Source organism: Emydura macquarii, unplaced genomic scaffold (assembly GCF_026122565.2).
Source record: "Emydura macquarii macquarii isolate MOO-44397 ecotype Brisbane River unplaced genomic scaffold, CSIRO-AGI_Emac_v2 contig_2473, whole genome shotgun sequence".
In the NCBI taxonomy this organism is placed as follows: domain Eukaryota; kingdom Metazoa; phylum Chordata; order Testudines; family Chelidae; genus Emydura; species Emydura macquarii.
Genome location: NW_027132610.1, coordinates 10,582,961 through 10,608,702, shown reverse-complemented (window position 1 = coordinate 10,608,702; position 25,742 = coordinate 10,582,961). Strand labels below are relative to the sequence as shown.

General features: G+C 44.7%; 1 protein-coding gene across 3 annotated transcripts in view; it reads right to left on the bottom strand.

The window, feature by feature from the left end:
• The window catches only part of B3GLCT (beta 3-glucosyltransferase), a 135,025-nt gene that overhangs the window by 65,857 nt on the left and 43,426 nt on the right, over nucleotides 1–25,742 (bottom strand). For 2 of the 3 annotated variants that reach the window (XM_067562944.1, XM_067562945.1), the window contains 2 exons: nucleotides 19,362–19,471; nucleotides 8,891–8,994 (listed from right to left, as the gene is read on the bottom strand). In XM_067562944.1, the coding sequence (XP_067419045.1) occupies nucleotides 8,891–8,893 (3 nt within the window). In that variant the 5' untranslated portion in view covers nucleotides 8,894–8,994; nucleotides 19,362–19,471. The remainder of the gene's footprint in view (nucleotides 1–8,890; nucleotides 8,995–19,361; nucleotides 19,472–25,742) is intronic. The other variant, XM_067562943.1, reaches the window with a different exon arrangement.

Here is a 25,742-nt window from a genome sequence, read left to right as displayed (position 1 = left end):
CTTTATATATCTCTATCTATATATCATATAGTATAAGATCAAGCCAAGTTTGAAGACATAATTTGGGAAAAGAAAGTATTCCTATAAGTGGGTTTTAAGGAGGGATTTGAAGGACAAGAATACATACAAGTAGAAAAGAGATTGCTGTGGGCACAGGATGAGAGAAGGCATAAAATTAGGAGTGGAAGACAGACAAAAGGAAGCAGTAAGAGAAGAAGATTGGGAAGATTGCCTGGGGCCAAGGGAGAAAGAAAGAAATGAAAGCTGAGATATATGTGCCAGAAGATTATATGAGGAATTGAAAGCCAGGACAAAGAGCTTGCATCTGATGAGGAGAAAGACAAGAAGCCAGTAAAAGGATTTTTAAGAAAAAAGACGGAGATATGAGATGAAGCTGAAGTGTTGAGAGAGCAAGAATGCTAACTATTGCAGTTTAGGTAGACGGGGGACAAAGGTGGGAAGCAGATTACAACCAGAGCTGGTCAGAAATTTTCTGATGAAACAGTTTCGCTGGAAAATACCAGCTTGAACCCAAAATTTCTCTCTCAAAAAAAAATCGAGTTTGGTTTGATGACCTTTCACCCAATCACAAGCAGGGTTCCCTGCCAGCTTACCTGGCAGACTGACAGACAGACTGGCCATGCAGTCTGTCCTGGGGCTGAGGACCCCAGGCTTGTACAGTCTGCAGCTCTGGGACAGTCCAAACATGCCAGGGTTTCTAGGCTCCCTGCCTTGGAGCTGGAAGTGTCATGAATCAGGGGCTGTAGTAATTTCTGGGCAACCTAACAAGTGCAGCTTGCCAGTAGCAGCTGGGTGGCTCTTCAAAAGCATTCACCTACAGCTGCAACAGCTCTTGTGCCTGCTTGTTTCTAGCCTTGCTCCCACCCTGCTCCTGCCTTGGAGCCAGCCTTGCCTCACTCCAGGTAACCCAGATCTGACCCTCAGCTCTGATTCCTGGCTTCTGACTCTGACATCTCAGTCGCACTCTATTTTGGTGTGGTGACAGTGGCATATAAGGGTGGCAGCTTAAAAGTGCTGTTTTGACACAGTCTGCTCAGATGCACTTTGCTAATCTGTGAATGTGTGTGTGTGTGAATGTAGATGTTTATTTGAATCTGGGGCTGGAGGAACCCAGCCCTGGGAAACTTAGGTCCTGCAGGGAAGCTCCACTGAGAGGGGACTTGCAGAAGGGAGAAGTAAAGCTCCATATGAAAACACAAGTGACACAAGCAGTACATTATTAGAATTACAACCCCCACCCTCCAAGAAAAGTAACCCTAATAAATGAGCATACCCCAAGATGACGGGAAAATCTGGTAACAAATTGGTGGAGTAACGCGGGCAACACGTGACCCTAATCACGTGGTAATTGTTGAGTAGTTGCTGCAGAGTGGGGAAACTGAGGCAAAGGTCTGCGCAAGCTCTCTCTTCTTTTCTTCTATCAGACCAAACTCCTTTAGCGAGGTCCCGCTCTCATAAAATACTAGGTAACCTGTAACTTTCAAGTTAAGAATCGTGTTTAGAATAACTTTAAGACTGTGCCACAAAGAGTAATGTGTTGTGCCTTGGAATTAAGATTTTAGAGCAATACTATTATAGATTTAAGTGACTGCGTGAAAGGGGCTTTTGGTACTTTTTGGTAGTGATCCTTAGTGTGATAAGGGAAGTTGAGGGAAAAACTCCTTTGGCTGCTCGCTTGAGACAGGAGAAAACCAGCAGGTTAGAGAGAGAGGTAATGAACAAGGGGAAACACTGCTGGGAAAGGGGGTGCTTCAAGTCTGAGAATCCCCTGACTGAGGTAGGTCTAAGCTTTGAAGAATACTGCACAACCTTTAAGCAACATGGTAGTGCAAAGGATGAGGCTGCTGCATGAGCATTATTTTATGCATGTTTGGATATGGCTGAAATGGTAAAGGGAAGGCAGGAACTGGAACTTGAGAAAAAGCAGCTTCAACAGCTTTTGGACACATGAGACAGACAGGTGTCAATTTGTAGCAGAAAAGCTTAAAATGGTGACTCTACTTAGAAATGTGCAAGAGGAGAGAGACAAGGCAAGCAGGGATGCAGAACAGTATAGAAAAGAGTTAACACACAAAAATTTTGTTAGAAGAAGCAAGAGCAGCAATTCACTTCATGGCAGATGAGAACAAGGCATCCAAGGCAGAAGCAGACCATCAGGAGTGTGAGGCAGAGATTAGTAAATTGTGTGCCCAATTTAGTGCCCACAAAGGGGTGATAGCAGCTGTAAGGTTGAGAGGACTGTGACTTTGGGCTCCCTGGGAAAATAGAAATGCCCCCTGATGCTGTCCCCAAAAGCCCATTCAACCCCAATTGGCCCCACATGTTGCCCGTTTCCATAAGGCAGGTTAAATGCCTAGTTGCATGAGCCAATTCTCCATACAACGGAGATGGTCATGGTCGCAGTGAGATGGTCTCCCAGTCTAACCAAGGCTATTGCTGTGAGACTGGGACCACTGAACCGTGACACCGCTGTTGCATGGCTGGCTTGCGTTTGGCAAATGTACTCCTCTGCTGATGGCATGGACTTAACCCAATTAGCTCAGTTATGCACCTATCCTGGTGATGCAGATGCTCTGGACATAGGCATAGGTTCCTGGGAGCAGACTGGATGATAAGTGCTCTTAAAGTATTACTGCCTGCTTCTTCCCTTAAGAAACTGTATATAATGCAAGAGCAGAAACCAGGAGAGGCCCGAGAAGGTTACCTAATTCGAATGAAAATGCTGGCAGCTCTCTCTGATTCATTACCCCCGACAGAAGAGAGTGGGATTATCATTTCCCATTATCAGGGACCCGAACTGGTACAGAACACCTATGCAGGGTTAAATTCTCAGACAAAAATGACCATGGGGGCAATGGATTTAGAACACATAACCTGGCACGAACTAGTGGCAAAAATCAAACAGGCAGGAGATTTGCTGCAAGTGACTGACGTTTTAAAAAGACAACGCAGCAAAAGGATTATCTCAGAGCCTGTGCAGGCTATCACCTTTGCGAATAACGGTCCTCACTCTGCCAATCGCACTCCCCACTCCAGCTCCCCAACCTCTCATGACCCTATGCCATGCCAATACAAGGAAACCCTTAGAAATATAATTTGGAAGGAGCTTAGGGGAGGATACAGGAAAATATGATCGCCAGCCCCTTATTGTCCTGACTAATGCTTTATCTCAGGCCATGCAGAGAACTGAGTTAATGTAGGGAACACCCCCTCGGCTCGCTGCCCCACTATGAATTGCATCCCCCATGCCCACTCCCTGTCAACGCCAGATCCCTGCCTCCTCTCCTGAGCGGAGGCTCCCAAGGGAGTCTGTCGATCAGTAGGGTCTCCCAGGCTGATTGCAAGACTTCATTGTGACACATGGGGAAGAGCCACTGTGACGGCTATAGTGGGGAACCCAGTGATGTTAGCTCAATTGCTAGAGGATACTGGAGCATTGGTAAATATTCTAAGTCCCCAGTGGATCTCCAGAGGGAGACCCACCACTAAACAGGTTCAGCTCAGCAGGTATGGGGGAGAAATCCAGGAAGCTCCAGTTCGGCAGGATGTTCCCTTGCAAATTGATAGATTACAGGTGTGACCGTCCATGCCTAGGGTAGCCACCTGAAAATGCCAAGGTCAGGGCAGGCTGTAAAAAAAAGAGCAGATTCTCCCAGCACTGGTGGGTGGCACTGAAGTCAGACTTCCCAATCAGCCACAAACAGTGCTGCTGATTCCCTACACTGGTTATCAAGAAGCCAAAATAAAAATATACACAGCCCCCTTTACTGCATTTCAGTCTTTGGCTCCCAATCAGCCACTAGGTCCAGTAAAGAGACCAGTTATTTAAAACTCTATGCTCTTTACCAAAAAGGTTTCTCCTGGCCCCAAAGGGTCAGCCACTGTACCAGATCAATATAAGTTTGGATCTTATCCAAAATACCATGCTGCCAGCCAATCCTTTAGTAACTAAAACTAAAGGTTTATTATAAAAAGAAAGAAAAACTATAAGAGAAATGTTAAAGGATTAAATCAATCAGATACATAAAATTATTTGAAAGTCCATATATATCAGGTTTCTAGAAGAACTGTGGAGTTTGCAGGCTTGTATAATGTGTACATCCAGTACCTGGATGGGTCTCAGTCCTTTGTTTCACAGCTTCAGTTCAGTTCAGTTGTAGATGAGTTGATCCAGAGGTAGGCTGGAGACTAAAGATAGACTAAAGACAAAATGGATGTCGTGCAGCTGCCTTTTATGTCCTTTGGTCTTTGCCATGCTGCTTGTGGAATTTTACAGGAACAAGATGGAATCCAGAGTCACACAAGCAAGTCCTGGTGACTCATCAGGTACATCCCTGGCTTCTCCCCCGGGGCCCCCTGTACCCGTGAATTTTTTAATGGGCCATTAAGCAGGCTAGCGCTGCAGGCATCCTGTCTGAGGTGTCGCCCAGACACAGCACAATTTGAAATACAGATATATCAACCATATCCATATCTTCCATTACACATATAACACATGAACATAAACATTATCATCTTACTTAGCATATTATAGCCTTTCTAACAGTACCTGACATGGCATATCTCATATGAATTATTATGATTTTGACAGACTGATGTTAAACAATAAAATAAATGCCCCCCATTCCCCCTAATCTAGCTAGCGTGACACCCCCAACAGGAGACTGGTGTAGAAGGGAGTAATCAGAGCTTCTGAATACACCTCAAGGGACAACAGGGATGAGTGGAAAGCTGTGCTCATGAGGGAAATGAGAAGAGACTCTTAGAAGTTCCTTTCCTCCGAGCATTTCTGTTAACTGTGGATCTAGCTAACGGGGTGTATGGAAGTTAGAAGGAGGGCCCACAGAGATCTCTGCTGTGTATTGTTGTGCTGCTATAAAGGCACCACGGCCACCCTAACCTCCATTAGTGATTCCTGCGTACAAGAATTTCCCAGTGCATGGACTAAAAATAAGTCAGAGTGTGGAAAAATAAATGTGAAGGTTTTGATTGAAGGAAAAGATCCCCCTCCTCAGAGGCAATATAAATACCCAGCTGCAGCAGAGGAAGGTATTAAAAATACTATAGACTGTCTCTTGGAACAAGGGGTGCTCGTGCCTATGCAAAGCATTTGCAGTTCACCCATATGGCCAGTTCTTAAGGCGGACAGGGTCACCTACGGAATGACAATAGACTTCCGTGCATTAAATGCGGCCACCCCTGCAGCAGCCCCTGTAGTAGCTAAATACTGCACGCAAAATGCCACAAGGGAGCCACTCAAATTTTGTTATGACACCAAGACCACACCAGACTCCATCCCATTTTTCTGTAAACCAATGTGGACTCGAGAGGGACGTACACTATAAAAAGCAACCAGTGACAGGCACAGCAGAAGATGCATGATAGCCCTGGTTCCTCCGCTGTTTGGGGAGTGACCATACCCCTACGTGTCATCATCATCAGAACCCAGACGCCTCCACTGCCAGGAAATGAGCTGCAGCTGTCCCTGATCATGCCATCAGGCAAAAATATCACATGGGTCCTTGTGAACTGGGAATCACTGAACTGGACTTTAGCTGGACATGACCTGCTCTCCAGCAAGGTTCCCCAGACTGGGTAGTTCCACTAAAGGGCATACACTGTGATAAGCTCATGCCAACAATTTGGTTTAAATTCTATGGGCACATTGCCATTTTGGAGGGATTCCATGAGCCTGGATTGTACCGGGTGGAACTGGGCCAACAATCTCAGACTTCTCTGAAGAGGGTTCAAATGCACTTAGAAGGCCTGAATATCTCTCACATTGCACCTGCATTTGCTCCCTTAATTGGAACTAACCATAAGGGTTGGGATGAATGGATAAAAATGTGGCAAGGGGCCAACTATGTAAATAGAGTAAAAAGGGAATTAAGTGATTGGATTGTACCTGTGGGAGCAGGAGTTTCTTTAACTGATGCAGCAAATATAGAAGTTCTGGCTAATAAATATGCAGAAAATATATGGAAAATGGGAACCTCATTAACAGCATCTTTAAAACAGTTAAGGAACAGCAGTTAATAAGTAAAGTATTTGCTGGGTGGGAAGGACTCATAGAATGAGATGAAGGGTTAATGATGTCTGGTGTATAGTCCCTCCAAAATAACATCTCATTGGCTTCAGCATGTGAGCAAGCTCAGACTCTCACCCTGAACATAATCATGGGAATGATTCAGCAAGCCACTGCGGGACAAATTCCCATGGAGGCAATCAACTTGATTTGGCCCCATGTAACAGAGGAAGAATTAGCCCTCCAGTCCTGGTGGAGATTAGTTAATGCTTTGTACAACCACCATCAACAGAACTTGCAGTTATTCCAGATAACTGTAGCAGGCAAAAAAATTAGAGTAATCCATCCAGTAGTCTCACTGGGATTACAGACTGATGATAACTCAGTAATGTACTACAGAGATCATAACATTTGGGCTTGGCAGAAAGATAATGTGTGGAACACAGTGAATGTAAAAGGGTGTAGAAGAAAAGAAGGTTTGGGTTATATCTGTGAGGACCAAGCATGGGAGGAACATGATGTATGCTTCTTCCCACAACCTGGGAATAAGTCTCACTGTTCCTTTGATGTTATCCAGGAGAGGGAATCTGTTATTGTCTATGATGGTAAAGCACGTGTGTGCGTGAGAATAAGATGTGATATTTGTATTGATTAATGGTCATTTGATTCATCCCATGGTGCCTTACATTAATTGCTGTTTCTGTAATGTAACCACCATTGTTAGTTGTGGTATTAAGTTTACTGTGCCTATATGGACCGTACGACATTTTAATGCCTACCCTGAACTATACAAGGAAGTTTCCCCCATTTCACTGGAAATGGGTCTCTCTGCCATTAAGAGACTATTAACTCATCCTTCTTTGCAAACTGAATTGCAAAGGCTCAAAATTTTGGGAGAGAATGGCAAACTCGAGATTCAACACCACAACCAGGAGATCTCTAGACTTGCAGCCACAGTTAAAAACACAGGTTATCACTCCTGGTGGGAGACTTTGCTTGGGTGGCATCCCAGTGCACCAGGTTTTTTAAATATCATGCTTCACCCCATTGTGGTGATCATCGGTTTCCAACTTATACTAGCAATTGGTCTGGTTATGCTGGTGTGCTGGATCCAGCGACTGATGCGGCAGCTGCAATGGATTGAAGATCAAACCCGGTACCACGGAGTATGAACGTGATGGGGGTACTTGCTCAACGCAAGCACCCCATCAACAGGGGGACATGTTACCAGTCAGCTCTGTGTTCTTGGGGAACCAAGGCACAGTATGCAGCCTAACTCATGAAGGACCTCTGCCCCCACCAGCCTCTGCTTGAACCAGAACTGATCAGAAGAAAGACTTACAAAAAAAATAAAATAAAAAGGCAGTGGGAGACGCACCTAAACCCCTCTGGACAACGGTGACAGGATTAAGGTAACTCCCCTAGCCTCATCTACATCGAAGATATGCGAAGGAACATCTCTATTAGCATACCGAATGGAGAATCAAGCTTCAAGACAGGGACCACACTGAACTCTGAGATCAGTGAAGCAGGAAAGCGCAGCATGATGGGAGATCTCTGCTCCAGATGGTAATGAATCCATGCCTGCACACACTCAGCTCAGCAGTTATCAGACCAGTTTTAGTCATAGATCCTTTACTGATATCCAAAACACTGAATCTGCCTGATTGCATTGTGAGCTCCCTTGAAGGAACACTGCCCATAGCCAGGAATGATCAGTTCCTATTGTCCAGCCTAAACAAAACAACTCTAGTATACTCCCTTGAGTCATCGTTTACCCATAAACAAACCTAGTGTTCTCCCTTGAACCATTGTTTCTTCCCTACAAAAACCCCTACCCAAATTCAAAATTCTGTTCTGATGCCTGGATCCAAAAGCTGCATCAGTTCCACTGGGACTTCACCTTTTCCTGACTCATCACGTTGGGGGCTCTGCCTGTCTCAAGCACTCCGGACCCTAAGCTGAACACCCTGTCTCCTGGGAACCTTTGACCGGTTCAAGCTGCGCTGAGTGATGAGACCCCAACTCACTCTCTCTCTCTCTCCTCTGGTTAAGCCCACCTTTTCCCTCAGACCTAATTTAATCTCTCTCTCTCTCTCACTCACTCCAGGTATAACTTTCTAAACCTGACTTGTAATCAAACTTGGTTTATATTTCCTCAATACCCCAATTGAAATCATGTAATATTGTAACTGTTTTGTTTATTGGTCTTTCCTTGTATGGCTATTATGCTATATACCTGGCAATAAAATAACTTTTATAATCAAGCTGGTTGCCAGACTCTCCAAACTTCATTTACTCCTTTGTGTTCTTGTCTTCCCTATCTTGCACTGCAGCAACGCTTCTTTTACCTAAGCCAAAGATCGCTGTTACGGCCAAAAATCCTGTGGGGTTTGCTCATTAAGGGAATTACTACCAGAATAATTGTAGCGTGAAAGTGGGGATACCGACATGCTGAACCTGTGGCATATAAGGGTGGCAGCTGGAAAGTGCCGTTTGACCAAGCCTGTTGAGTCCAGGGGCATATAAGGGTGTCAGCTTAAAAGTGCTGTTTTGACACAATCCGCTCAGATGTGCTCTGTTAATCTGTGAATGTGTGTGTTTATTTGAGTCTGGGGCTGGAGGAAACCAGCTCTGGGAAACTTAGGTCCTGAAGGGTAGCTCCATTGGGAGGGGACTTGCAGAAGGGAGAAGTAAAGCTCCATATGACAACACAAGTGACACAAGCAGTACATTAATAGAATTACAACCTCTCCTCCCCCAAGGAAAGTAACCCTAATAAAGGAGCATATCCCAAGGTGATGGGCAAATCTGGTAACAATAGTGAGAGTGACTTTTTTTTACCATTCTGTTTCAGGGTCCAGCTTAGACATAAGGGCTTATGAACATCCATCATCTGCAATGTCTACAACTTCAATCATCTGCTGGTATCACAGGCAGTGCTGCAACTAAACATACATCAGACAGTAAATTATCTGTTGTTTTTTTTAAAAAAGACTTTCTTCATCTTCCAATAAAAACATGGATGAGTTCCTAATCAATACCAGCAAATTCCAGCAAGACTCCATAGATGAAAAGATTGTTCACAATTCATTTACACAACAAATTCTCTCTTTCGTCTTGTTCAGGACAAATATTTCATTGACATGGTTCAATCGTTATGACCAGGCTACACTACACATGGCAAAGCAGACGTTGTTGGAAGATTGCTGGATACAGTGTATGAGAAGGAAATTGAACAGTGTGCAAAAAACACTAACGGGAAATTAATTAATTTGAGTCTTGAGCGGTGAAGCAATGTATATAATGTTTCAGTAACATGTTTATATGAAACAAAAGAAGGGTCCTTCTATCTCACAGAAAAAACTGACATACCAGGAAATGCCCATACAGCATATAATTAAAAATAGAAGCAGTAAAAGCTATAACAAAATGAACAAAAATTCAAGCATCAAGTATGTAGCTTTGTCACAGGCAATGCTGCAAATGTAGCAAAGACAAGAAATCTAGAAGAAGATAATGAAGGAAACCTGAAGCTTATAACATGGGTGCAGTGTTCACCTGATACTTCTTTTAGCCAAAGACATTAGTAAAACTCCAGGAATAAAGGAAAATGTTGTTGAAATTGCAAAATATTTCTGTAACAACCACTTTGCTTCAGCTTCACTAAAGAGAGCAGGAGGATCCAAACTAATTCACCCCCAAGATGTACGATGGAATTCAGTTGCTGATTTATTTTGAGTTATTTATAAAGAACAGATGACAATTTGTGAAGAAAATCATGCCAAAATAGATGGATCTAACAGAGTCAAACAAGTCATCATCGGACTAAAGAGAAATGTAGAAGATAAGCTGAATATACTGAAAACTATTTCCATATCCTTGGACATATTGCAGAAAGATTGCTACTGTGCTGCTAATACTGTTGAAATTTGGAAGAAACTTAAGAGACATTGAAGAAATACCCAATAAAATTAAATTGCGGGCACTAAAGAGGCAGATGAATCTGTTACCCCAGAACTGAAGGGAGCATTACCCCAAAACTTGACCAAACTAATCGCAGCCAGAATGTGTGCATTCAGTCACCATTAATTAATAAAATAGATCACACAGGAAAGGGTTAATTTGGACAAGCAGGGCTTTTGGAGGCAAGGTCAAATACTAGCTCAGGCTTGTAGTTTCTGCTAATCAGAATGGGAGGAGGGGAGAAGAGAGTCAACAAATTATGAGACCAAAAGAAAATAAGTGGATGGAGACCCTGAGTGTGGGTGCCTTCGATAAGAAAACTTATTATGGCTAAGATTGTTTCTGAGCAAGGATACTGCTATTTATTTCTACTGTGTTCAAAGAAATAAGACTGGCTTTTTTTAAAAAAAAATACATAAATGAGATTACATTGAGTCTATACCAGTGTTTCTCAATTAAATTTGGCCACGGAACCCTTTTGAACTCCATAAATAATTGCGGAACCCCCAAACTCTTAACAGTCTTCAAATGTCGAAATAAGCAAAGATCAGCATTTCTTACTTAAATTACACTTACACTGGATACCCTCCGCCAGAAAATCCGAGACATCTTCCCTTTTTCGGCGGCACGGAGAACAGCTGCTCGCAGAACCCTAACAGTGTTCTCACAGAACCCTGGGGTTCCGTGGAACACCAATTGAGAAACACTGGTCTATACCTGATTTGTACCACAAACTTCTATTCCTTATGAAAAGAACCCTGGAAAATTTAGAACAACAGTTCAGGCCAAAGGGGCAACTCTACTGTATTTTTCTCTCTCTCTTGTAAACAGGATTAGAAACATGAAAGTCTGATTTAGGCTTTAGCAAAAGATTAGCATCCTAGAGTTTTAAAAAGTCTTATGCAGATTTGTTACTTCACAGAAGCTAGGGAAGAATAAATACATCTTTGCTTAGGCAGAATGACATGACATTCGTTTATGTCACTGATCCCCAAACTTTTAGGGTCGCCCCTCCCCCTTACCTGGTCCACACCCCTCCAGGAGCCACAATCAGGAGCAAGGGCCGGGAGTGGGGCCAAAGCCAAGGTCCGGGGCCATGAGCGGAGCTGGAAGCTGTGGCCCGAGCTGCAGCTGAAGCTGCAGCCCCGATGCCGCAAACAGGACAGGGAACCAGGGCCTGGAGCCATGAACAAGGCCGCGAGCCAGGGCCAGGAGCCAGGCCACAGCCAGCCAGGAATGGGACATGAGGTTCGGGGGCAGGCTGTGGCCAGGAGTGGGGGCCTGGGTGCAGGATGCGGCCAGGAGCAATGGCAGGGCTGCATCTAGGAGCTAAGGCTGAGATTGCAGCTGTCGGGTGGGGCTGGAGTGTAGATGAGGGCAGAGCGGGGCTGGATGGCACTTCCTCCCCACCCCATGGGGGCTGGCCCAGGTCCCGCTGCACCCCCCAGAAGGTTCCTCCATGCCCCCCGAGGGTGTGCTCCCCAATTTAGGGATCTCTGGTTTACACATACAACTTCAGAACACCTGTTATTAACTCATTTTTTTAAATAGAAATAATGGCCACTAAAGGAACAGTCTGTAGTGATAAAGTTATAGGATGAAATGACAGAAATTAAGGGCTTGGACACACTACCACTTATGTCAGTATAACTTATGTTGCTTAGGGGTGTGAATAAGCCATTCCCTGAGCAACATATAGTACACCGACCTAAGTGTCAGTATGGACAGCGCTATGTTGGCAGAACAGTTTATCCCAGTGACACGCCTACTGCCTCTTGCAGAAATGATTTTATTATGCCAGCGAGAGAGCTCTCTCCCATCAGCATAGGGCATATTCACTAGACATGCTACAGTGGTACAACTGTATTGGTGCAGCTATACCACTATAGCCTCTAGTACAGATTAGCCTTAAGTGTTTCCCCTCTGTGTCTGGCACCAGTTTAATTTCATGCAATCAATCTCAACAGTATGCTTTAGAATGTGATTTTGCTCATAACCAGGGATCCTAGTTCTCCATGATAAAAACCACAAAATTCTCAGATAAAAAAACACAATTAAAACGGACCACTACACTTTAGTTCCCCTAGCCACAATATATATAGGTATCAGTTGAATTAGGATGACCATACATGCATTTTGGCCAGGACAGTCCCCTTTTTAAGCCTTGTCCTAGATGTCCTTACTTTTTCGGCAAAACTGGTTGTTTGTCCCATTTGCTCTTGCCAACTGATGATCAGTTAACCAATTTTGTGTGATCATTGACCAGTTTTGTGACCAGTTTTGCCAAAAAATTGGGGTATGACCCCCTGGGGGGGTGCACAGGAAAGTTCTGGAGGGTGAGCGCCAACACCAGACAGTGGAGCTTGAGCTATTAGTCCCAACCCCAGGCAGTGGGGTTCAGGCCATCAGTCCTGGCCCTGGGCAGTTCAGGCCAGTACCATGTGGTGTCCCATTTTCACTTTGGGATATATGGTCACCCTAACTTTCAGTAAAATTTATTTAATAGTTAACATATGTTTTTATTTTTTCACAAAATGTAAAAACTAGAAATTCTCTGTAAAACCCCAAATTCCACGTTTTTCCATGGCAAATGGATTTTTAGAATCTCTGCTCATAACAAGTATACACTATGGCACAAATGCTGTGTATTCCAATGATATATTAAGTTTGTTTTATACAATAGCATATACATATATGAATCTCATAAAAGCATGTAGCACCTTGGAAAACAAGGCAATGAGGACAATGAAAAGGATTTATAATTATATTTCCGTACTCCGATAACCTGTGTAAACTTTATGTTCAAGTATACTTGTGTATTAGTGACACACAAGTTCCAGAAACTTTACACTGCTGCTACCTGGTTATGCTATTCATAATTCCCTTTAATCTTTACACTTTTTTAAAAACAACATAATTTTTATAAACATAATGAATTAGTTTCAGAACGTTCTGTAACCTGAAGACTCTTATAGTAAAAGCATGTTTCATCTACTAGATCAACTTGATACATAGTCTCCCTATCTTCCAAAGTAGTTTTATCAGCCCCATGGCAACCAAACTACTGCTACTGCATCAAAAATTCCATTAGTAGTCCAGAGTGATTTGGTGATTTTAAAGGGGCAATATTTTTACAAGTTGTTTCAGCTGTAAAGTTACTACTTCCAGAAGTAGCAGTGTTTCTAAATTCCTGGGGTGAGCCAAGTCTAAATATTATAATATACTCTACATCATATTTTCTTCATAATTACTTGACATATTATTCCAATTTGCAGAGCATAATAAAAATAGAAATACTGTATAGATTAAAAATTGGTAAAGAATTTAAGAAATTTTCCTCATCACTAGGTTTTAATCATTGCTTACTATGAAAAAATAATGGAAAAAACATTTATATCTAAGTAATATGTATCATCTTCATTTTAATAATTAAAGCAACGCTGACATCTAGTGGTAACCTAAATGACAGAATAAAATAGGTAGCATTAAATTTTTAAATGTGAAGTGCAAAATAAATTATACAATCATAGGAAACTTTCAGAGTGGATGCAAACAGCACAGTAAGTATTAAAACACTGAAAGAGATATTCATTGTAGTTCAGTAAACAAAATAAATACAGGTGACAGGTTTTATTTTTTCAATTTTAAAACTAGTTAGTAAATTCAATTAATCCTTAAGAGACATATTATCAGGGATTTAACTTCAGTCTGGTCTGAAAGTGATTCCCATGTACACATACTTTCAAATGGAAACCTGAAGACAAGGTTACTCCACGCTGTGCAGTAACTGAGGTTCTTCAAAATGCTGTGCCCTGTGGGCGCTCCACTTCAGGTATTGGTGCGTCCTTGGCACCTTTGATCGGAGATTTTCAGCAACAGTGCTCTTCCGGATCACACACGCGCTCTCCTCGTCCGCACTTTTGCCGGAACCTATCTAGCACCATGTGATGAGGACTCCCTCAGTTTCTTCTCTACCACTGAATGCATAGATTGAACTCCGAGGTAAAGGGGAGGAGGTTTGGTAGTGGCACACCCACAGGGACAACATCTTGAAGAACTTCAGTTACTGCACAGAGTGAGTAATTTTATCTTCTTCTTTGAGAAGTGTATCTGTGGGTACTCCTCTACAGGTGACTGTTGAGCAGTGCCCCTCGCTGAATGGAAGGAGCTTCGGAGTTGTATGGGTAATTGATGACTGTACAGTAAGTCCTATCAGTGTATCCAATCTTGAGCTCTGATCTATCGCATAGTGTTTTGTAAACATGTGTGCAGATGCCCAAGTGGCCACTTTACATGTCCATGATCAGTACATTGTTGAGAAAAGCTACTGAGGTTGATAATGACCTGGGAGAGTGGCTCTGGATCCTCGGTGGGGGTTATACATCCTGCTGTTGGTAACAAAGGTGAATACACATCCAGAAATCCATATGAACAGTCTCTGCTTGGAAAAGGCAGAACCTTTAGATTGTTCCGAAGTTGAAATAAAAAGTCTTGATGACTTTCTGAAGGTTTTGTTCTCTCAAGGTAGAATGCTAGTGCACGTCTGACACTCAGAGTGTGTAATACTGAGTCCTGTTTACTCCCATGAGTTTTGGGGAAGAACAAGAGAAGATGGATTGGTTGGTTCAAGTGGAAAGAGGAGGGTAATTTATGTAAAAATTTTGGATGAGGTCTTAGGGTGACCCTGTCCTTGAAAAAGATGATATATAGTGGGTGCACCATGAGGGCCCCTAACTCTCCCACTCGTTGGGCAGCTGTAATAGGGACTAAGAATGTCACCTTCATTGACAGATGTGTTAGAGAGCACGTTGCTAGTGGTTTGAATGGGGGCCTGGTAGTACCAAGTTCAAGTCCCAAGGTGGGGTAGATACCTGTATTTCAGGGTAGATGTTTCTGATGCCCCAAGAAAGCATTTGATGATGGAATAGGCAAATGTCAATATCTCGTCCACCTTGTGCTGAAAGGCAGTATAGTGGCAAGGTGTACTCTAAGCGAGCTGAGGGAGCCGGAGTTCTTTAGTTCTAGCATGTATTCTAAAATCATCAGTAAGGGGGTGATAAAAGGCTGGGCTAGTTTGTTTTGGCACCAGATGGCGAATCTCTTCCATTTGTGCAGGTAAGTATTACCTGTGGTTGTCCTTCTACTGTTCACTAATATGTCTTTCACCTGTTCCAACCATGTAGGAGCCATGCTCTCAGGTGAAGCCTCTCCATGTTTGGGTGGTAAACCTGTCCGGCATCTTGCGATAGAAGATTCGTCAAGAGTGGAAGAGTGCGTGGTGACCACCATCCTCAACAGGTATGAGTACCAAATTTGTCTGGGCCATGTGGGGCTGTCAGGATAACTTTGGCCTTGTCCTCCCTTATGTATTACTCTCAATAGTAGGGGGATAGAGGGAAATGCGTACAGCAGAGGCACGCCCCTTTTTAAGAGAAAGGCATAGCCCTTGGATTGGAAGCCCAACCCTGCTCTCAAGCAGAACTGCGGGCATTTGTAATTCTGAGATATTGCGTAGAGATCTATGAATGGATGACCCCAGTGTGTGAATATGCTCTGCAAGACCATGATGTTTAGCTCCCACTTGTAGTCCTGAGAGAATTCCCTGCTCAATGTATCCACCGTGGTGTTTTGACATCCTGGGAGATACAAGGCTGATATGTTGACATTGTGTCAGATACAGCAGTTCTAGAGTTTCATGGATTTGGTGCATAGTGACTATGACCTTGCCCCTCCCTATCGGTTTATAAATAAAACTTGCAGGCAATGTTATCTGTCATTATGAATGTGATTGCCGCCATATAGCCTACAGTTGAAGGCAGGTCTGTGCCAATATCTGTGGACTGCTCAGTACAGTACAGATTGACTATAGTGAAGAATCTGGTAGGTGGTAATGACGGTTTGGCCTCTAGAGCATAGACCCAATGAAGTCTAGCTTCTGCACAGATGTCAATGTTGATTTTTCTATGTTTAGTTGTAATCCTAGCCACAAGAAGACAGCAATTGTCCTGTGCATCATGTCTAAGGAATCTGCCCAAATGGGTGCTTTTAACAGGCAATTGTCCAGGTAGGGAAAAATTGTCATTCCCTTTTTGCAGAGGTGTGCCACCACTACCACAAGAACTTTGGAAAATATGCACGGTGCTGTCGAAAGGCCAAAGGGCAAAACTTTGTATTGATAATGTTCCATCCGCAAAGTAAACCTGAGGAAATTCCTGTGCACAGGATATATGGTTATGTGAAAATAGGTGTCTTGGAGGTTGTAGGATGAAAATCCAGTTCTCCTGTTCCAGTGCTAGTATTATTGTTGCTAAAGTGACCATCCTGAACCGTTGGACCCTTACAAGTTTGTTGAGTTTTCTGAGGTCTAGAGATATCGGTGTCAAAGAGGTGATTCCAGCGTTGATGAAACATGCAGATCCTCATAGTGAAGGAAAAGGTGTGGTGCCGATGGTTTCGGTACTGAGATGGTCAGTGCCGACGATGCTGTTGTAGTGGCAGCTGTTAGTGTGGACATCTGAGCGCTCTACACTATTGGGACAGGAAGTGGTGCCATTGCCTGTGTGGAGTGTCTTGGTCCCGCATCTCTGTCAGTGCCATAATGGAGGAGGTAGGTTTCTGTTTGCCCCTCAACTCCGAGCCTGCCCATTTGGGGTCACTGGCTTTCACAGTACGCACGGTACCAGAGGATCCTGGTGCCTCGTAAGCACTCAGCTGCTGTGTGGTCAGTATCAAGGATGTAGAGTAGGCCAGAGACCACTTCTTTTTTGGTGGCTCCTTGAAGGGAAAAGTTGAAGCTCTTTTCCTCTCTACCTTTTTGGAGGAGTGAGCCTTCCGCTGCAAGAAGGATGAAGTCATTGGAGTGGGTCAGTGGGTCCAGAGTGGGTCAGTGGATTGGGATCAGATGCCGAGCACAGAGACTTCTCCATTAATATAAGTTTGAGACATAAGTTTCTATCCTGCCTGACGTGAGGCTTCAGGTGATGCAGTGAGAGCACTTTTGAGGAATGTGTATTTCCCCTAGGCACTGAACGCACTGAGAGTGTCTGTCTGTGACCAGGATCGCCTCTCAGCAGGAAAAGCAGTGCTTGAAACCCAGAGAACTCAGCATGGCACAAGTTATAGCGGTTCAACACTAACAGTGAACACTAAATATACTAAGGGGCAGTTAAACTTGGAGTATAAAGGAAAAAGTGTTTTGGATTTTTTTAAAGAAAATAAATGGGGAGAAAGGGATAAGTAAACCTAACTAGGGTACTAAAGGCTACTCTAAACTATTTTAAACACTAAGTATAACTATCAGTCTTAACACTACTGGGAGCTCCAACTCAGGCCGAGGACGGTTGAGAAGAAACTGAGGAGGATCTGGTTGTGTAGCGCTAGATGGGCACTGACAATGGTGCAGGACGGGGAGATGCATGTGCGACCCAGACGAGCACAGCTGCTGAAATTCTCTGATCAAAGGCACCAGGACGCACCAACACCCAAAGAGACACTCCTCAAAGAAGAACCCCAAATTTCGATGCACAAGGATTTCAGAGGTTTCTCCCTTTAGTGACCAGTACTCATGGTCTTATTTACAAGGGTTGTGGACACTGTATTTGAAAGTGAGGATGGGGAAATAGAGACACAAGGAATACAAAGAGGTTTGCTGGACTTTTTTCCCCGCATTTTGCTGTCTCCTTCGCTTCCTGCCCACCGCCCCAAATCAGGTACTGGACATAGTGTTTTCAGTTTGATATAGTTTTCCTCACTTCCTATCCTAAACCATCATGTGGACTGTTTATCAGGTGTTATGTTACATCAGAAAAGTGTTTCCATTTCAATGGAGGATGAAGAGATCATCTTTCTAAAGCACTTTGGGATCCTCTTTACTTGCAAAAATAAATCTAATACTAAAAAAAACCTCACTTTAGTTCATTCAGAAGTGAGCATTGCTCCCAACTACAAGCCTATTGCCTACTCACAGAAATCTAACCTCTCTTACTTTCCTTCTAGCATGTCTATATTCCCTCTTGCTGACTATGCTCCCTCTTACGGACTTTTCTGGTTCCCAGCCATTTACATTCTGAGGTGTCAACATTTACAAAGTTTCCCAGAAATCCTTTTTTAATAGCCAACACCTTGTTACTGCCATAGGAGCCATGCAGATATACCCATGCGAGGAGCCCACTGAAGTTAACGGGGGTTCCATGTGTGTGCAAGGGCTGCCTGCATGGATGCAATTACAGAAAATGGGGCCTGAAAAAAGTGCAGTCAGAACATGTTTAATTAATATAGTATTGATCAGCTCAGGTAGATACATAATTAGGAAGTGTTTCATACAAGGGCAGCAAGAATCGTAAAGATTTTGTGCACACAGCTCTTTTTTTAAAAAGTAACTTTTTGAACCCAGTTTACTAGAGATGAAAGTTCAGTTCAATAACCCCACCATAGTATGCTACTTCACACTTTCATTTTAAATATAAACTTTTATTTAAAAGATAAAATAATTTCTCTTCCTCACTTTTTGAAGACCTTTGCATAGCTGTGGTTTTAAAACTCAATATTAGCTCTAGTCTAAGGCTCTGTGAGCCAAATTTCTAACCAATGCTCATTCTAAACGAATGATAATACGTTTCTGTTGTAAGAACTCTGACAAAAGTTACACCAAATGAAGATTCGTTACAAATTTTAAGGTGTGCCCCTGAAAGTGATCCTACATATGAATTTAAACTGATGTGCCCATGTCATCAGAAAGAAAATGCAAAAAACTAAAATGTTACATTAGACACTATTTGTAAGCATTTTCCATCCAACAACTTCTTTTATCATTCAGCTCAAATTCCACCCACACAAAAACAGTTGTTTTACATACATTATTCACTAAAGTATGTAATTCAAGATGAAAATGCCACTTGGTGATCGTTATTATATACCATCAGTGAAATCCTTGAGTTTAAACAATTACTTCAGAAAGTGCACAGAGAAAACATATGTATTCTGAGGGTTTGTTTCTTGCTGCACTAGTGCGCACCAGGAGGGTGTAAATTCCAGTGTGCACTAGCATGTTGTGCACTAATTGCCCCATGTGGACTCTTCTAGTGTGCACTAAAGTTCCCTGGAGTGCATTAATGTTTTAAACAGTACCGCATTAATGTGCACTAGGGAACTTTTAGTGCTCCTACAAAGGTCAGATAACACACAACAGAATTTACAGTTCTCTGAGATAGATTAATGATGCACTATGTAGACAAGCCCTAAGATAGGCTAACAAAATAAAATGGATTATAAAAAGAAGCTCAATAGAAAGGTAGTAAAATGTTGTAAAGACATATGCAAGAAATACACAGTATATATTACCTACACATACCTTTCCAAACTCCTCAGCCTGTTCTAAAATATTGCGCTCTAAATCTTCTGCTCTTTTTGAATGAAAAGAGTTGCTTTGACTCTGGATGACAAATACAATTTCTTTTAATTCTGTGAACAGGGAAATAAAAAGAAAACAGAAATAAATGCAAGTTCTGCACCACTGCTGTAGAGAACTTAGAGGGGGGGAAAGCACAACATAAAATCATAACTGATTTATTTAATGAATAATAAAAATGCATAAACATACATAAAAAAGTCTAAAAAAGCCCCAATTTTAATAGTTTATTTGTATGAAAGTAGAACTCTACATTTGTCATTACAGTATTGCCAACCTCAAGAGAGCAAAAATCTGAGACTGGCCCCCCAAATAATGAGATTTTAAAACCCATCAAATTATGGGTTTAGTATGTCTTATATTAATCACATAAGCAATAATGTCATAGTAAAATATGGAATTGGTTTAGCCTTTTGCAACAAGCAACACTTCCCTGACCCACTCCCACTACTTTACCTGAGACTGGGCAGAACTCACTGAGACTCACCACACATGCTCTTCTTTGCCCACTGGTATTCCAAATCTTCCCTCCCTCCACTCCCCTTTCCACCCCTGCTTCTTGTGCCCCCCATTGCATCCCCTAAATCTAACCTCTGGCTCCCCCGCATTCTCGCTACCTACCTTTTCACAGTATCTATACTGCTCCTCACAGTCCCTGTGTTCTGACTAGCCTGCTGAACCAGAGTGGCAGTCATCTTGCCTGTGGGTATGAGTTTAAACTCACAAAACAATGGGAGATGGCAGTCAACGTTATTAAAGACAGCCTCATTTAAACTTGCAGATAGACTGCAGGGAAATGGCAACCATCTTGCTGGCTTCAGTCCCATTGGCAATAATCGGAAATGGTGGCTATTTTGAATAAGGAAAAATTCATGAGCTGGCAGCCTTTCATCTTATTTTCATGAGTCAGGTAAAAAAAACTCACCCCCCAAAATTGATAAAAACAATAAGAGTTGGCAATGGTATTACATCAGTCCCCAGGCAGTTTTAGCCATATGTCTGTAGCCACAGCAGTGCTAAACAGTTTCACAATGCTGTTGGTGCGCCACAGGAAATGTACTATATATAACTACCATCTAGATAGTACCCAACAGAACTGCCCTTCTATTGGAGGGGGTATGCATTCTAGTTTTCATATCCTGAAAGACTAGCTTGTAGAAAATAGATATTGTTAATTTACTTTAGAAAAAGAAAAACAATCTTACACCACATTTTCAAGACAACCGATCAAATCTTGATGTCACTTTTATATCCTTCAGGATAAAGTTGCTAAGATAACCACAGAATCACTACAGAAAGAGGAAGGAGTGAAGATGGGAGTTACAGACATAAAAAGAGGAAGAACAATCTCTAAAGAAAGGCAGAGGAAAGGAAGAAACGACAACGAAAGAGAAAAAGAAGGATAGAAAACGTAAACTAACTATATGAACAAAGAACATGGAGAAGAGCTCAGGATTAGAAAAACGTTCACCTAATGCTGTTTCAGCTCAAAATTTCTATTACTATAATCTAAAGAAATGTCCAGAATCTAAATATCTATTTATTAAATCCCACCCCTCCATACCAAAACACATTTGTTATTGTTAAGATTGCTCAAGTGCAAATCACACACACACAGATAAATTCTTCCTTCCTCCTCTCCCCTCCCACAAATGCCATCCACCTGTCTCAACAAATGGGAGAACTTGATGGGGCTGGCAGTGAAGGGGGGGGACAGTCCCAACAACAAGAGAAGAAAACACTCTAAGGGACACTCGGTAGCTCCTCCCCTGGGGGTCCCTGGCATTCACTGGCCAGCTTTTGGGGGGATACTGGCCAATCAGCATCCTTCAACTCCCAAGATTTAGTCTGGCATGGGGGCCATGTGGAGCCTCATCCCACCCTCCCAAACTAGGAATGGAAATCTGGCCAGACGATGCGGCCGATCTAGCCTACTGCTCTTTTGGGGTGGGAAGAAAACCTTTTCTCCAATGGACCAATTGGCGGAGGACCTGGGAGTTTTTTGTCTTCCTCACAGCACCTTAAGCCACACTGGGTTAAAGTAGGAATGGACTTAATACCTAACTGAGATACTGCAGTTGAGTTGTTTATTCATCAAAACTTGTGGCTAGTTTCCAGTGCAGTTAAGGGAATAAAAAACAAGGCTACTTACCAGTAACTGATGTTCTTCGAGATGTGTTGCTCGTGTCCATTCCACTATAGGTGTGTACATGTCTCCGTGCACAGTTACCCAGAACTTTTTCCCCTTAGCAGATCCCATAGGGCTGGCTCCAGCGCCCCCTGGAGCCCCGTGCACATGCCGCGGTATATGCCTCCTCAGTCCCTTCTTTCTGCCAACTCCGGCAGCGAGAAGAGGGGGTGGGTTGTGGAATGGACATGAGCAACACATCTCAAAGAACATCAGTTACTGGTAAGTAACCTTGTTTTCTTCTTCGAGTGATTGCTCATGTCCATTCCACTATAGGTGACTAACAACCAATACCTATGGAGGTGGGTAGGAGCTACCGGTGAGCTGCCCTCAGCATGGCTCTGCCGAATCCCGTGTCCTCTCTCGCCAGCTGGACGATGGCGTAGTGGGACGTCAAGGTATGCACCGACGACCATGTGGCAGCTTTGCAGATGTCCTGCAGGGGCACTCTCTCCAGGAAGGCTGTAGATGAGGATTGAGCTCTGCTTGAGTGCGCTGTGATGGTTCCCGGAAGTGGCACCTTCGCCTGCTCGTAGCAGAACTTGATGCATGATGTAATCCACGAGGAGATGCGCTAGGTGGAGACAGGTGAGCATTTCATCTGGTTGGCCACTGCGATGAAGAGCTGCATTGATTTCCAGAACGACTTTGTACGCTCGATGTAGAAGGCCAGGACCCGTCTCATGTCCAGCGAATGCCATCTCCTATCCTTCTCCAAAACGAGAGGTTTGGGAAAAAACATGGGGAGAAAAATATCTTGGTTACAATGAAATTGGGAAACCACCTTGGGTAGGAAGGCCAGATGCGGCCTCAGCTGGACCTTGTCCTTATAGAATACTGTATAAGGGAGCTCCGAGGTCAAGGCCCTAATCTTGGAGACCCTTCTGGCTGAGGTAATGGCCACCAGGAAGGCTACCTTTCATGAAAGCAAGAGCAGAAGGCATGAAGCCATGGGTTCAAAGGGGGACCATGTGAGTCTCGAGAGGACCAGGTTGAGATCACAGGGAGGCACTGGGCCATGGACTTGTGGATAAAGGCTCTCCACCCTCTTGAGGAACCTGACCGACACGGGATGGGAGAACAGCGATCTCCCCTCTAGCGGCTGATGGAAGGCCAAAATGGCCGCCAGGTGAACCTTCAATGAGGCCAGAGCCAGACCCTGGAGCAGGTACTCCAGGATCGCCTGTATAGGCAAGAGGATGGGCGGAATGCCCTGGGACTCTGCCCAACAGGTAAACCGCCTCCACTTAGCCCGATACACAATCTGTGTGGAAGGTTTCCTGCTGCCAAGAAGGACTTGCTGGACCCACACAGAGCAGGCTCTTTCTCCCTCCGTCAGCCACAGAGCCTTCAGGCCATGAGGTTCAGGGAGTCCAGGTCTGGGTGCAACAGACGACCATGGTCATGAGACAAAAGGTCGTGCCGCCTCGGAAGCTCCAGGGGTGGGGCGATCGAAAGCTCCAGCAGCATGTTGAAACAATGCTGTCTCGGCCAGCCTGGAGCAATGAGCATAATGTCCATCCTGTCCCTCTTTACTTTCAGCAGGACCTTGGATAGGAGCGGAATGGGCAGGAACGCATAAATGAGGGCCCCCATCCAGTCCATGAGAAATGCGTCGGAAATTGACCCAATCTCGTGACCCCAGAACAAGCAGAACCTCGGACACTTCATATTCCAAGCCAACGCGAATAGGTCCACTTGGGGAACACCCCACTTTCTTGAAGATCATAGCTGCCACCTCTCGGTGCAACGACCAGTCATGGCAGGGTAGAAACGACCTGCTGAGGCTATCCGCCTTGTCGTTGCTCACTCCCAGGAGGTGAGAGGCAGTCAAGTGGAAATCGTGCCTCACGGCAAAGTCCCACAGATGGATAGCTTCCTCGCAGAGGACCGAGGAGCGCGCGCACCCCTGCCTGTTTATGTAAAACATGGCTGCGATGAGGTCTGTCAGCACCTGCACCATTCTGCCTGTCAGGAATCGGAGGAACACGCTAGGCAAATGGCCCTCAGCTCCTTCACGTTGATGTGCAGGAGCCTCTCCTCCCCCGACCAGAGCCCCTGAGTGCCTAAGCTGCACTGATGTGGGCTCCCCATCCTACATCCGAAGTGTCGGAAATTAGGGTGACCGAAGAGACCAGTTTCTTGAATGGAACGCCCTTCATCACTGCACTGGGAGTCCACCACCAGTTTAGGGAGGCTAAGACGGGCAGGGGAACTGTCACTACCCAGTCCAACAGGTGTCTGCTCAGAACATATACCGAGGCCAACGATGCCTGAAGTAGTCTGAGCTTCAGGTGAGCTAGTCACTATGTACGTGCAGGTCGCCAAGTGGCCTAACAGCTGTAGGCCGTGCCTGGCTGTTGTCGTGGGGCATCGGTGCAGATGGGAGATGATAGAGACCATCGTCTTGAAATGCGGCTGAGGCAGGAAGGCTCTGGCCTGGGAAGAGTCCAGGGTGGCCCCAATGAATTCTATACACTGCACTGGGGTTAGTCTGGACTTCTGCTCGTTTATGAGCAGTCCCAGCCTGCTGTACATGGAGCAAGTGAGGGTCACGCTCTCCTGCACTTGGAACCTGGACCTGCCCCTGATCAGCCAATTGCCCAGGTAAGGAAAAATTTGCACACCCTTTCGTCTCAGATGGGCAGCCACTACAACCATGCACTTGATGAACACCCTTGCAGCCAAAGATAGGCCAAAGGGTAGGGCTGTAAACTGGTAGTGGGAGCCAGCCACCATGAAATGGAGAAAACGCCTGTGGCTGGGGAGGATAGACACATGAAAGTATGCATCCTGAAGGTTGAGGGTGGTATACCAGTCTCCTGGATCCAGGGAAGGGATTATGGCGGCTAGGGAGACCATGTGAAACCTGAGTCGTTTGACATATTTGTTTAGACAATGCAGGTCTAATATGGGTCTCAGACCCACCTTCGCCTTGGGGATGAGGAAGCCTTGAGGGACCATTTCCACCACTCCTATGTTGAGTAGGGTGTCCACCTCCTCCAAGAGGAGTTGCTCGTGAGAGGAGTTCCTGAAGAGGGACGGGGAGGAAGGGTTGCTGGGGGAGGAGTAGATGTAAACTGTAGGGCATAGCCCCCTGAGACTATCCCAAGGACGCAACAGTCAGAAGTGATCTTTGCCCCTTTGGGATAGAAGGGTCTTAACCTGTTCAGGAAGGGACGAGGCGGATCCAGGAGAGCAGTCGGGGCGCCACCCTCGGGCGCACTATCAAAACTGTCTCCTTTGGTTGCCCAACCTTCTGGGGGGCCCCTGCTGCGGAGCTGAGAACGAACTGGGGGGCTGGTTTCTCCTTCTAAACCCCCTATTCCTATCCCTGTTCCTATAAGGTTGAAAAGGCCAGGGCGGAGGCCTTGGCTGCTGCTGCGCCTTGGGTCGTGACTGACACCTGGAGAACTGGGCGTGTACAGGCCCAGGGAGCGAAGCGTGGCCCTGGAGTTCTTCAGACTGTGCAACTTCGCATCAGTCTGGTCAGAGAATAGGGCCGACCCATCAAAGGGGAGATCCTGAATAGACTGCTGCACCTCCTGGGACAGGCCTGAGGATTGCATCCACAAGCCCCTTTTCATACAGATGGAGGATGCTATGGCCCTGCCTGCCAAGTCAGCAGCATCACAGGACATCTGGGGCGCTGCCCTAGCTACTGTGGTTACTTCCTCCACAATGGTTCTAAAGTCTGCCGCCTGGTCCGGGGGCAGGGCCTCGGCGAACTGTCTGAGGGAGTCCCACAAGTTGAAATTATATCTACCCAGGAGGGCCTGATGGTTGGCAATCCTGAACTGCAGGCTTGCCGTGGAATAAACTTTTCTCCCAAACAAGTCCAACTTCTTATTGTCTTTGTTCTTGGGAGTGGACCCTGGCTGACCTTGCCTGTCTCGCTGGCTAGCCACATCTACCACCAGGGTTCCTGGCGCAGGATGAGTGAATAAATATTCAAACCCTTCGGCTGGGACATAATATTTTTTCTCAGCCACCTTTGACATAGGGGCGACCAAGGAAGGGGTTTGCCACAGGGCTTTTACAATTTTAAGGACCCTTTCATGGACTGGCAGGGCAACTCTCACTGGAGTAGCCGCCGCCAGCACATTGAAGAGGCTATCTTCGGCCTCTTCTAACTT